This window comes from Apis mellifera, linkage group LG14, assembly GCF_003254395.2.
Source record: "Apis mellifera strain DH4 linkage group LG14, Amel_HAv3.1, whole genome shotgun sequence".
NCBI lineage: Eukaryota > Metazoa > Arthropoda > Insecta > Hymenoptera > Apidae > Apis > Apis mellifera.
The window spans coordinates 4,725,341-4,740,299 of NC_037651.1; the positions used below are offsets into that span (position 1 = coordinate 4,725,341).

Consider the following 14,959-nt stretch of genomic DNA (forward strand, 5'->3'; position numbering starts at 1 on the left):
TTGAATAATTGGAATAAATTAATATAATCTATACTATGTAATTACTAGGTGTACAAGAAAGTTCATTAATTATTTTTATCTATCAATGAAATAATATTAAATAATTTAACAGATACTATAATTATCAATTTATAATATAATATATAATTATTGTTTCTGTTTGAATAAAAACGAGTATCAATTTTGCCAACAATTATGCAAAATGAAAACTTTGTAATCAATTTGACTTATTTGATTTACTAGCTCTAATATCAAAACGTTTAATAATTAATTAGTGTCTATAATTTAAATAATATTTAAATTTGCATAAATAACACATTTTAATAATGTGAAAATACTCTTTCTGTCGTAGAAAGATAAATGAGTTTAAAGACAATATAAGAAAAAATAACGTACCATCAGATGTAATAGAGGTGGCTGGCTTCTCATAAGGTAATAAATTCTGCCACCATTGGGTATGAAACCATATTTCTTCACCATGTATAAGAAATTGTCTATCATTCCCCTGGCAGTTTGATACATGTCGGATAACAGCAGACCTTCAATCACCCAGTAACTGTCCCAGTAATAAAATTCTGTACATAAAAAAAAAATATATAATTGTTAAATATCCTTTAGTGTTATAGGTATCATGTCGAATAAAATTTTGAACAAAATAACTAGATCAATTCACACATTGAACATAATGACTGTCAATTTTTTATCAAGCTATATTTTTTGTTTTAAATATATCTTCACAAATTTTTGTTGAAAAATTTATCAATTCCAATTATTTATAAAACAAATAAGAATTATTCTGGTTAAAAATCGAAGTACATAAATACATCAAACGTTTTAAAAAATTTCAAAATTTCCTTTCTAATAATAACAATCTACAATTTGTTGCAATTCACATTTGTTGTAACATTTAGTAGTAAAAATAATTTCTATCAATAAAAATTGAAATACCAGACATTCTTCAAACTTAGATTAGATTCATATATTTTCAATAATATATCAAACTTTGCAAAATTTGTTGAATTAAATATACGCCAAGATATAAAATTAAATTTACCTTTGAACCGACCGCCAGGAACGATGAATCCATTGTCCACGTATATCAAACTATGCCTCTCAGGATACTCGGCCACCTCTGGATTGATCTTCCTCGCCAATTCCTTCCAAATTTCGTTCAGATGTTTCGCCCACTCGCGATACTTGGCCTCGTTGATCCGTTTCAAGATCGAAGGGCTCTCCGTCCAATCTGGCAGCGTCCAGTTCACGAGCTCGTTCGACGAGGCGAAATTTTCATTAACATATCTCGCCAGCTGACTTTTACTCGGTTTGTTCCCCGTTTCATTCATCAAACTGTAGAAGCTGGGATACAATCAATCACCCGGTTAATCAATCACCCATCACAACAACGTGAAACGTTGTAATGATTAGCGGTCAGCCGAATGGAGCCGCATTCGTTAACGAGATAAGTAAGATGTGTGAGTGTACAGCGTGATGATAGTAAAAAGAAATATTACAAAAATGGAGAAACAAAAAAATTTTTTTATATGCATTATTTCATTAAGCTATTGATTTTGGAAGTTCGGTATTTAATTTAAATTGTAAAAAAAGGAAAATTAAAAATGAAGAATGTAAACATTTAAAAATATAATGGCTTATTAATTATTAACAAAACAATTCTTTTTTCCTTCAAAAAGTCTCGATACAAGTGACTTTTATATTTCTGATTTCTATTTCATTTCATGGAACGAAATTTCTGAATACATTGTTGAAGAAAATCAAAATATAAGAAAGAAATGATAAATTACATGACTGGAGATTGAACAGAGATCATACATAATCTATCATAATATGACATCCTTAAAAGATCAATTCCTCTACCAATTAACGCTAAACTTGGAACTCGAGCTCTACTCGAATTCGCTTTGCAATCCCTATAAAACGAGAGGAAATTCACCCTATTTTGTTCGAGCCAGTTAACTACCCTTTCTCGTACCCCTCTGTACGTAACAATCGCCGAAACAATGCTCGCTTTGTACCACTGAAAATCGAACAGGTCCTCACGAAAAAAGCGAAACAATTTAAAAAAAAAAAAAAAAGAAGTTCTGTGATCATAGATGTAGTTAAAGTGAATAAATGGCTTTTTCTCTTTTATTATTTTTTTTTTTAATTCACGGTATTTCTACAATATTCCAACGTAAATACGCGTGTGTCAAAACTTTTTAATCTTATCATATTTTCAATTTTATAAACAAATTTTATGATATTCTTTTAAATTCGATTCTCGAAGAATCAAGATAAAAATCAAGATGCTAAATTCTAAGAGAATATTACAGAGAATCATTTTATTAATTGTTAATCTATCTAAAAAGAATATTCATATTTTTATTAAAAGGGACTTGATATATCTTACAAAATTTATATAGAAAAGAAAATTGACAGGTTAGAAAAATTAAACGCACTTACTTGGAGAGAGTTATTTCGGGGTCGTTCATCTGATGAAGATCGACGAACGTCTTGCTGTCTGGGAAGATTTCAGCCAGCTGTATCGTCTTCAGCAGCTCTCCCGTGCAATAGATCTCGCTGGAAAAATAAAATAATTAAACCTAAAATTAATTGAAAAACTCCGAATTCCGTTTATCCCCGAGGAGGAGGAGGAGAGATGGAAATATTTTAGGTTTTTGTTTTTTTATAACAGTCACAGATGGAAATGTCATCGTCCTGGATGGTGGATACGAATCAATAATCCGTGCACGGTCATTTCCTGAGCCGATTATCCTTTGATCCGATTCAGGTCGTGTATGAAAGTTCGTTTGACGGGGAATAAATAGAATAAAAGTCTATTATAAAATCTTCAACCACTTTCCTCTCCATTGTTATGGTTAATTATTCTTTTTTGATGTAATTAGTGTATTTTTTTACGCGTTTGTTGTATCGACGTATCATGCATGCAAGATTCGAATGGAAGAAGAAAATTGTAGAATTTGTATAATGGCAAAATGTGATGTACAAAGGGAAGGATAAAATATCCGGGGTAAACGCGATATTTGAAGAATAAAATGAAAAATCTTTTATGTTCAAGTGAAATCATTCTTCAAATCGTTTGTAAAAATTTATTCTTGCGTATATAAATAATAATGCAAATTACAAATGGAAATTGCGTTTCTAAAAATTAAAAATATTAAAGGAATTTTGTGTAATAATTGTGAGGTATGGGATATTATTTGAAATTAATCAATGTGATCTTTTATTATATTTTTACTTTAAATATTAAGTTATTATTCTATAAAACTTATATATATATATATATATATAAGTTATTATTCTATAAAACTTATAGAATATATACTTAAAATATATCTGAATTCAAAGTTTGAAGAAATATGAAATAAATAATATGTAAATTGAATTTGAATATTATTTTATCAATTGTCTTATAATGTAGCAAATTGTGTATTATAATTAATTATAAATTTTCAATATATTAAATTCGATTAACATTCTACAATTAAAAATAAAAATGCAAAGAATTTTGTCTGAAACATTAAATAATTATTTAAGATTAAAGTATTTAAAATCTAACTTAACCTAAGAGCAAAAAATTATTCAAAAATAGATACAATAGAAAGAATTTTTTAAAAATAGAATACACAACAAGAAAAAAAAATGAAATGGAAGAATGACAAAATTAAAATTCGAAAATTATTACTTCACATCACGTGTCTCACGAGATCCTCTCTATTTCTATTCCATTAAAGATTACCTGACAATCGCCATCAACGTCCATTTCTACAAATATTTCACCACGAGCAGCACGTCGCCACGACGATAAAGATAGCCGAACGCAAATCCACGGAAAAATGACATCACGATAAGGGGGAAATTTAACGCCGATGCGGATTTGGCACAAAGCTGACAGCAGTTAAGTAAATCGAGCCGAAACACCGCCTCCTACTGTTTGTACGTGTCCGCCAAACGAAAAGGAATTACCGTGGTGCCAAAATCGATCGAGCTGAAAAACAGCTGCCAGTGTTTTTGATCCCTGAACCGAAATTTCTACTCTTTCTACTCCGTCATTGTTACTCTTTCCTTCCCAATCGTACGTTTGAAAAGATCTGTGATTGAAAGAAAATAAAAGTAAAAAGTTATCTAGATATTTTGAAATTAATTTTAAAACAAGAAAATCGAATGTTTCGATAATCGTATTTTAGAGAAAATTTTAAGGGAAAACAATAATTTGATGATAATTGAGGAATTGTAAGAATAAAGTAGAAATATTTTTCTTAGATTAATCTCTAGTTTAACTAGAGATTAGAAATCTTTTTATCTTGTCGTGTCTACTGTTTAGAGAATAAAATCTCAGGTATATGAAAAACATCGTTATCTGGTTTGCATAGAATTATTGGATCATATAAAATTGACTAAACGTAGGTTTTGTTAAATTTCAATGAGCAAAGATCTGTGTTGTTATTCTATTAAATATTCTTCAAGAATTAAATTTAGAAATGAAACATGTGTATAGAAATTAATGCAATTTAATGCAACAATGTAAAATATAAAATTAAATGAATGTAATAAACTTTGAAATGAATAAATAAATTTTTATTCCTTCCAATGAAGAGAGAATGATGACATTTCGAGTAAGAGCAAATTTAAATTTAACATAAAATATAATACATTAGAATTTATATAGAATATAATTAAAATGTTTAAATATTTGTTAATGATGATAATTTACAAAAGAAGATGTATAAACAGTTGAATTTAAATTTCTTTCATAAAACCAATATTATTTTAAATAAATAAAAAACAAAAGAGAGGATTCTTTTTATTTTAGAAATCTCAAAAGAATGAGTTCTGATTTCCCCGGAATGTTATTGTTTCTCGTTAGAGAAAAAAAATAAAGGACCAAGCATCTTCCACCTCTTTCTTATTACTTTTTTTTTCCCTTTTCCTTTAGTCTTCTATGCATTCTTACCCTCCATCCTCAACAGGAGGTAAGGATGATATCGTAACTATGATCATCGCACCCTAGATTTCATACTTACCATTGTGAATAAAAATAGAAAAAAAAAAAAAAGGAAAAAGGAAGAAAAGAGTAAAAAATCGCTATCCTACCGCAATTGTCGACTTCCATCGCTCTGTCATTCATTCTCTCTTCCTCTTGAACATGTTTAAATCAATGTTTTATCTTGATTTATTTAAAAAAAATTAACTTTTGATTGATGGAGGAATCTTGTTTCAATGGCTTTCAAAAATTCTATGAATTGCCTACAATTTTATTCATATTTTGTTCAATAGTTATGCTTGCACATTGAAATAAGTATGAAATAAATGTACAAAATAAAAGAAATTTGTCAGAACGGAAGATTTTCTTATCGAATTCTTTTTTATTATTAGAATTAGATGAAAGAATTATTCTTATTGTTAATTGAAAACTTGAAGAATTTAAATCTCTTCCTTAGAGACATTCCCTTCTTTGTTATCTCATAACATGTTTGAATCTTTAAAAACTCAGATTCATTAAAAAAAAAAAAAAGAATAAATAAATTTGTATATAAACGATCCAATTTTTACTAATGGAAAAAAATAATTAAATTACACTAGTCTATCGAAAACAATTTGAACTTTCTTATTGAACAATTAGTTGGAAAATTTCCAATACTAATAATAAAATGACAAAATTATTTGAACAGGATCAAACCCTTCGAGAAATAATAATTCTAAGAGAAAATATTATGGAATGTAGAAACCGTAGAACAGAGGGGAAAAAAATATAGGAATATGGAGGACACTCGAAGAAAGTCGACGATCAAATAAATCACGAACTGTCCTTCCATTTCGAGGTGGTTGCCTCTCCATAGAGGGAACCACTTCTTCAATCCGTTTTTATCGGAGGGATATTTCGAGTAAAGCAAATCGTTCCACTCGGGCCATGAATTTTTTTTTACAGGCTACCTGCTTCTTTCGCTATCGTTTTATCGTTCGATTGATGTTACCTTTGTCAAACTTGAACATGTCCAAGTAAAAGAAGCAGTATACACAGGATCGAAATATTACCATAAAAATTCTTATACATCTTTCACAACGTCCAAATATATATTTCTATACGTGGAATAAAAATTTATGAAGTAGATTTAGTAAATTTAGAACCTCGAATATCGATATTTTATTTCCAAATATCAAAAATAAAATTATATGGATATTGGATATTATTAATCGAAAGATTTTTATAATTTCTCCAAAATTTTTCATCCCCTGTTTCAAGAGTCGATATTATATTATTCAAACGCTTCTTGTATTTTTTGGCGCAAAATTTCATTAATCCATTAACCCAATTAAATCTTCCGATATTTCTTTTCTCAAAAAAATCTGACGTTCAATCGAACCCACTTTCTTTTAATTAACAATTAAATTTTTGTACTTCACATTCACCCTTGTCTACGTATAATCTACTGATCACATAAGAGGAAAATCAAGCAACATCAAATGTAAAATCATCATTACGAAGTTTCATCATTTGCGTGTTATTATTCCTTCTTTTTTTTTTTTCTATTTTTTTCGTTGAATAATATTTCCAAAGCTCCCCCAACTTGATTAAGGCCATTTCGTGGAATCGACATTACGATACTCGAAGATGGAAAGGGAGGCTCCCCCCTTTTGAAAAAGATTTCTCAGGGGTTCGTTCAATCGGCCTAATCAACACTCCTCCTTCTTTCACGTTTATTTTATCTAGATCTGAGGGATGTAATTCCGGATAAATTACATCCCCTCCCCCCTCGAATGAGAGCCTGTCGCGGGTTTGGAAACGAAGTATTCGTAGTACGAAATGACACGTGGAAATAAATTAACGAAGATTAGGAGATCGAAGATGAGATACAGTATTTTTTGAGCAGGAAGAAAACAAATTATCAAAAGAAGCTTGCTAATTTATCATTGGTAATTGGTGTTATTATTAAACGAAAAAAAAAAAAAAGATTTTCATAATTTCTTAATTCGTATTTTTAAGAATTGATCTGAAGATGAACTCTTTTCTTGACTCCGTGTATTTTTATTTACTTTGAAATTATTGATAAATGTACTCGTATATCTCGAATTAACAATCGATAAAATAAAACAAAGAGTCCTTGATGAAACGACGAGACACGAGACAAGATGGATCAACTACAATATTCAAATATGCAGATTTCTCGACGAGCACTTCCACAAGTTTGATTCCTCTTGAACTCAGATTTCATTCAGTCTCGAGCGAATTAAGGATTGCTCTCTCGCAATCAGTTAAATCTGCTTTCCCTTGTAACCCGAGTTGCACAAGAGATTCGCCATACATTCGCCAGAGAATAAATCATTGCATCCGAGAGACTTCATACGATCCCTTTCCAAAAGAGTTCACCATTAATGGAACGGGTAGTTCAACATAACTGTAATTGGTCTAACTTTGAAAATGCAAATTTTCCATTGTAAACCGGTTAATTAGTTTCGTCAAAGGGTGACGATAAATCAGAAAGAGATTCACAGGTAACGCGGAGATAATTCCAAAGTACGTTTGCTCGATCCATAATGATAAGTAGTTATGATGAAAGAGGATTACACACGTGTAATCAATATAATTTCTTTATCAAGTGTATCGATCGATATATTGAAAGAAAGAACGACCCAAGTCGATAAGATAAATGATGGAAAGTAAGAATCGAGTTTTTATTTCTTGGATGATTGGATGATTGATTTATCCTCGAAAAATTTGTTGTAAGAAATAACGTGACATTTCGAAAAGATGTTCTGTCTAAATTGGAAAACAAAAAAGTGTATAAAGAAATATATTAATATTGAAAAGATTTGGAATTTGTGCTTTATGAAACTTTTTTTATGTGACAAAAATTTAATATTGCATCTTTTGTACATGTAAAATCTAATAGATATCCTTTCTATTTAGAATATTGAAAAATTTTTTCATGAAAGTTTAATAATTCTCCTTTAAACCTAATTTAATTATGAATCATCTTAATTCGTTTAATTAAATCACATATCTTATTTAATTAAAAGAAAAAAGAAAAAAGAAAATGAAGAGCTAAGAAATTTAAAAAAAAAAGAAAAAGAATAAAAAAATAAATGAAAAAACTTACATACGTTACAAAATGAAATGACAATTTTATTTTTCCATAAAACCAGAAATGTCACTATTTATGAATCTCGTATATCATACTCGTTTAAAAGAGTTGCACAAGGCTGCATAAAGATTATTATGCAAAGTGTCGTAAATAATATTACAAAGTAGTCCAAGTAACTTCTTTTTTCTTTTTTTTATCGCAATGTTTCTTTATACACTTTTACATTCCGACATATATATACACATATGTGCAATACAAAAATCTATCTACAAGAAAAACGTTTCCAATTGTCTTCTAGTAGATAAATAATATGTAAAACGAAGCGATATAACATTAAGAATATTCGAAATCTGTGGAAACTGTCAAATGGAATCGAGTTATGGATGTTTCCACTTTTAAACGATTAGAACTGTTTTTATTGAACACCTCTCTCACTCATATCCTTGTAACGACCATAGTCACGAGTATGGGATCATAAAATGGGATTTTTCCATTACGATCGTGTTACACAAGAGGATTTAAAGGAAGAATATATATATATATCTTAATTTTAGGAATAAAAATTCTTTTCATTGTAAATTAAATAAAAGCGAAAAATTTTCGATACGAAAAAATCTATCTACGTGAAATATCTTGCACAATTCGAAACGAAATGGAATAATATAATAATCTCTGAAAAAATATTCGAGAGAGAAAATGAAAAATCACAGTTTTCAAAAATTTATAACACGAAAATCTCACTCTTTAAATCTTCTTTTTACGATTCTCGATTCGTCCACGATTTACGAAACGTCGAACCAATTTCGCTTTTTAAGGCGTGTTTAAATCCTAAAAAATCGAGAGGTCCATAAACACAAATCGGGGAAAAGTGTCACGTACCGGATCATTTTTACGAGGAGAGGAGAGAACAGGACAGGATATAGCGACGGAGAATTCCAAGCTTCGAATCGAAAGTTTCTTCTAACGTTGATCGAGGTTTATTTAACGTGCAACTTTAATTGGACCGGTCTTTCCCTAATTTACGAGATACTTAGCGGGATTTGAGGGTGAACCAGGCAAGGTTTATCCGAGTTTTCGTGTTCTCGCCGTCTCGCCAAAGGCGTTCCACGTAATTTATGTCCAAGGAAGTTACGATACCCCGAGTTCGATTTCGAGTTTAAAATTGGCGCCCAATTTCGATCGGTTATCTCTTTGATTCCCTTATTCTTTTAATTCTAACTGCTTGATAATAATATAAGATTAAAAAGAAAGAAATCTCTCTTTTAAAATTTTGAACACGATCGACAGCAACAAAATAATTTGCCTTTCCAACAATGAAAGATAATTAAAAATTAAAAACGCATAATTATCTAATATTTCAAATACAAATTGTATCCACTATTTTATTTATATTCCTTCAATGATAAATCTTTTTCCAAAATACTACTTTTGGTCAATTATTTCAAATAATTAAATAAATAGTTTAAATAATTAAAATTCTCAAAATTAAATTAAATTAAATTAACTGCACAATGGAAATATTGTTCAATTATTAAATCAATTAAATGCAATTTACTAGCATTTAATGATGTTAACGGACAACTATCTAAGGATAATACATGCACGTCTAAGAAGCTTGTCGATGGTTATTATCGATTACTCGATCCTTGCGGTGGGAATCTTGTTGGTACACGTGAGCACAGTAAACTCATCGATCGGAATTAAAACTGTAAACTGAAATGGAGCGAGCAAGATAATTAACAAAGATAGTTGGTGTAATTGGAATCCTCTCAACTATCCTATTGGCTCGTGGACCAAGTAAATTGTTGTAAGCACGAGGAACAACGGTGTATCATCTTGTAAGTAAGTATTTGAAGGGAAACACGTTTAAGTATTGGGAAAAGGATGAAGAAATTCACAGAGGATGGCATTAGCGAGAATGTGTAATGAGAATTCATAGAATTAATTTCCTTTTTTCAACGGGTTTTTCTCTCTCTCTCTCTTTTTTCTTATAGATATTACATATTTCATTATTGATTAAAACTTTTTTCCAGCATTGCATTGCAGCGGCACGAAAAATGCATGCAATTTTTTTACACGGGAGAAAATTTAAAAAATTCGGATTTTCAGTAATCCGAGGTAAATTAATTAGTCAAGAATCAAGATTAAATTAAATAAATTTATTCGAAATATTTTCGAAATTATTTTTTAAAATGTAATTTTACTAGATATTTCCATTCGATTCGATTTATCGATGAAAAATATTCCCAATTGATTTCCTCTTGATAAATTTCAAATTCAATTAATGAATACAAAAATGAAACAAAATATCGAGGGTAGGGGGAAAAAAAAGCGCCCTTTGAAGAAGAAATCTATCGATACGTGAAAAATACGTTGGTCGTTCATACGTTGTTATCGTTTTCATTCAACGTCCAACTGGTATTCGACACAGTCGACTACTATGTAAAATCTGTCGTGAAAATTTATCAATATCTTTTCGTGGACGCGAAATGGATTGGATATGGGTCGAGAAATTGGGTCGTAAAACAAGAAATCAGATACAGGGATCTAGTTTCCACTGCTTTCAAAGATGCACAATAAATAATACTTTAAAATGGATAAAGTTTTGATGCAACAGGTAAAATTCTAAAGGGAAAATTTAAGACGATGAATAAGACGTTTGTTTCTGTTGATATTGCGATTCTGTAAACTGATATTTTTGATCATCTATAAGTTTTTAATTAAAAGAATTGCTTATCGATGATCTTGAATTAATCTTGAAGGAGAAAGTGATTGATTGGTTATTGATTCTCAAGTGTTTTTGTGAAAATAATTTTTGGAATATCAAAGTTATAATAATTATTATTAATTTCGAATAAAATTTGGAAATTTATTTTGGATATAATTTATACGTTGCACCTTTTTAAATCTTCTCTAAATTTCAAAGTGTACGTAAGACCTCGTGATCCATCACTCAGAGAGTGATAGGATTTTTATCGATCGAAGGGTGTCACGATAGAGTATCAACATGTCAATTATATAGCCTCTGAAGCGTTGAAAAAGAAGATTTGGAGATTGTCGATATAATCGAAAATTTCATATCGAGTGAAAAGAGATATAAAAACTGTTACAGTCTTGAAATAATAATCCAAAAACTATTATCTGTACCATCATTCACGCGCTAAAAATATCGACACGATAAAGTAACGCGATGATAAAATATCTCAATACCTTCGAGATTAATTTAATCCAACGATCAAATTTTAATTCAAATCACAAAGTGCACATTTCTCCAAATGTGTAATAATTCATCCGTTATCATCCAACTCTTAATAAAATAATTGCTGAATAAATTATTTTCAAATGAATAAGAGGTAATGGATGGGAATAAAATGATTATTGACGGGCGATAAGAAAAGTTTTCAGAAGGAATTTTCCATGTTGCGGCGTCCAGATCAATCTGACCAAGCTTTCTGAAGCCGATGAAGGCTGAATAAATCTAAGGAGGATCCGCAAGAGGAAAGAAAATGGTGGATAGATACGGGAGCGCCACTTTAATTGACCCGTGAAACCTCGGAACAGTTCAATCTCATGCCGTGGAGGCGATAAGTCAGGGTGGAAAGGTCAAATTACTTCGATCGAGAAATCAATTCGATTTGCTTCTCGAAGACCGAGTTAGATTCATAAAAAGGGAAGTTAGCTCTCCTGGGAGTTTGGTGCCGCGATGATCGATCGATTCTCGATCAAGGGGTGCGATGAAACCCATTAATGAGAAGTCTGAAATCGAAATATGAAAGGTGAAGGAAGATTTTTTTTTTCTTCTTTTTTTTTTTTTATTTTCGCTATCATTTTTCATCGTGTGACACTTGAAACGATAAATCGACTTTTTAAATTTTTGTTTCACCAAGTTTATGAAACGAATTCGTACGAATATAATTCGTAGAAAGGAAATTGAATCTATATATTTAAGAAAAATATTGGTACATTATTAAAAAAAAAGATAAATTTTTATCAATGGACTTGAAGTTTAATAACAGTAAATTTTTAACTCGAATTAATAGCAACGTAATAAATTCTTCCCTGTTTTTCACGAAAACATTGAAATATATTTTCCTGTCTCTAATAAAATTTTAGTTATTTTTAATAAATTATGAATTTCAATTGCATATGTTCAATTGTGAAATAAATTTTCGATTAAACTTTTGATAAAATTTATTATTCCAATTCCATCATATCTTTTATCTTTTTTATTTAATTCTTAAATTCTAAACACTCGTTACATGAAATAATTCACGACAGGAAAATAAGAATTAATTTTAAAAATGTTGTACTTTAGCGCTCTCAAGCGGCGCGCTCGTTAACTAAATTACGCATCGGCTATGGCGGCAAATTTAAATTTATCCCACAACGATATACTTTATTCCAACCCTGTACGAGTTTAAAATAAAAACTTGTCGATTATCTATTTTCATTGTACACATCCTGAGAAGGATTCTAAGACGTTCAACCTTCTTTGGCCATTTAAATTTCACGCTTTATGCAGCTGGAGTCACGCTTTATCGCAAATACCCGGCTTATTGCTCCAGATACGGATCAGCACGGTTTTTATGAGCTTGAACAGCTGTGAAATAATTTCCTCCGGTATCTTCAGCGTGTGGAAGCAATAAAATTCGCCCGTTTCTATTTCCCGTGTACCATCATCCACGATTCTTTTACGCGACACGCGCGAAATGTTTCCGAAAGGAAAACGTTTTGCAAAGGAAAACGAAGAGGCGGAAATAATAGGAATTTTCGATGCGTGCTTCGGTCCTTCTTTTTATCGGCTTTTACCTTTGATCTTTGGGGACAAATTCTGGAGAATGCCAATAGTTTTCGTCGAATAATATTTGATATGCATTGTATTTTTTATGATTGTTTGAATATTGATAATTTGCAAGGGAGGAAAGTTAGTAGAATGAAAAATTGAAAATTGATTATTTTTTCGATTTCTTGATTCTTCGAATATTAAAAAAGATAATGATTTGCAGAAGGAAGTTAATAGAAATAAAGTGAAAATTGTGTAATTATTTCTTTTTTCGATAATAAATAATCAAAAAGAAATAAATAATTTAAGAAGTGTGAAATATTTATAGTTCTTATCAGTCTGCTTCGAAATTCCTTTCATTCAAAATAAAATTAGTTGTACATTATGAAATACTATTTGCTGAAAATTATTTGGGCAAATTTTGAAAAAAAGAAATCCGTGAAATTTATTGCGATGATTAGGAATTGATAAGATAAAAAATTTGATGAAAAAATAAGGTGATGAAACGAGCATTTAAATAATCTAAAAAATATTTTTTTATACTCGCTAGAGATACGAAATATCCCGAATTTATATGCAAAAATTTATATCAAAAGTTTGCCCAAATAATGCGTATTTATTTCTCGCGAAAACATATTTGCTCTTGGAAAAGAAAACTTTGTACTTTTCAATTTTCATTTATCTTTCTGCATTTCAAAAACTTATATTACAATGATATATCAAAAAAAAAAAAAAAAAAGAAACATATAATTATTTCTAAAGAATATATTAGTATACAAATTTTTCTTCAATTAAAAATATTATTTCTCGTTATGTAAATATAATATTGCTTATCTCCAAATATTAAAGTAATTGATTCTACAAATATTACAAACCGACGTATCGCAAAAAAAGTAAATACATAAAATAAAGAAAAATAAATTAAACAAATTCTACATTTTTCAATAATTGACGTTCAAGCTTAATTATTAATGAAAAATTCATGTTTCTATCTAAGATAAAAGGCGCACAAATACAAGAAAGAACAAAAAATATACGATTTAAAAAATTATTTTCCTTATATATTTTAAATTTCGTTAATAAAATCTTAACTCAATTGGTTAATTTATCATTATCAACTTTGTTTTCATCTGCTGTCATAACTAATACTCTATTTCTACAGCTTGCATTTCAAATTAAATACCGATAAGATATTGAACAATTGAAAATAAAATTATCCCAATACAAAATGTTCTTGTAAATCTTATAAATCTTCAACAATGAAATTCTACAATTCCAATTCAACAGCCATCGTCATTCCTTTTATATACATTAAATCATCCCATTTACTAATAACGATGACGTTTCATATTCTTATCGTTCTTCTTTCCACGTATTACGATCACATTTGCCCGAATTAAATAGATTCTTAGATTATAATTCATGCTTGTAACGAGAAATGGTGTTCAATCATTGAACACTTTGCCTCGACATCAAGCAGAATCACGAATTTATGGGATATCGACGAGCAGGCTTTCATCGAGCTCGTAAAGCCTGCCTTTATGGCGACATTATACCGGATCGAAATGGCTGTTTTTCCATTGCGAATCACGCCTACCACCTTCGACAAACGAAAAAACTGATCATTTTTAAACTACGACGATTCAAACGACATCCGAAGAATTTTTTAAACAACTCCTCTTTCCTTATTTCTCTTAAACTATCCACGACACTTTTGGATATTTCTAATCGTTAATTCATTGAATTGTGAATGTTTAAATAATTTCCAAGACTCCTCCTCCATCAAGAATATTTTAACAAAAATATTTTTTTAAAATTATTATTCTTATTTGTTGTTGCGTTTGTTGAAAAAAGTAGGGAAAGGTTCGATTCTTAAGGGAATGGATGTCATGGGGAGTTAATGGTCATGGTGGCGCTAGTGTCGCATCATTGGTCCTCACAGTGTTAAAAGAAGGATAAGAAATGAAAATGAAAATCTGGTTTAACGTGAAATGGGATAACTTTGATCAGTAATAGAAAGAATGTTTGCCTTTGATTTTTAAGAACTGTTTTCGTGTCGTAGTATTCAATACTA

General features: G+C 29.8%; 1 protein-coding gene across 2 annotated transcripts in view; it reads right to left on the reverse strand.

Annotated features, from left to right (window-relative positions):
- Positions 1 to 14,959, reverse strand: part of LOC410484 (trehalase) — a 69,695-nt gene that overhangs the window by 15,123 nt on the left and 39,613 nt on the right. For both annotated transcript variants that reach the window (XM_006560197.3, XM_393963.6), the window contains exons 2-4: positions 2,461 to 2,577; positions 1,055 to 1,356; positions 397 to 575 (exon numbers count right to left, since the gene is read on the reverse strand). In XM_006560197.3, the coding sequence (XP_006560260.1) occupies positions 397 to 575; positions 1,055 to 1,356; positions 2,461 to 2,577 (598 nt within the window). The remainder of the gene's footprint in view (positions 1 to 396; positions 576 to 1,054; positions 1,357 to 2,460; positions 2,578 to 14,959) is intronic.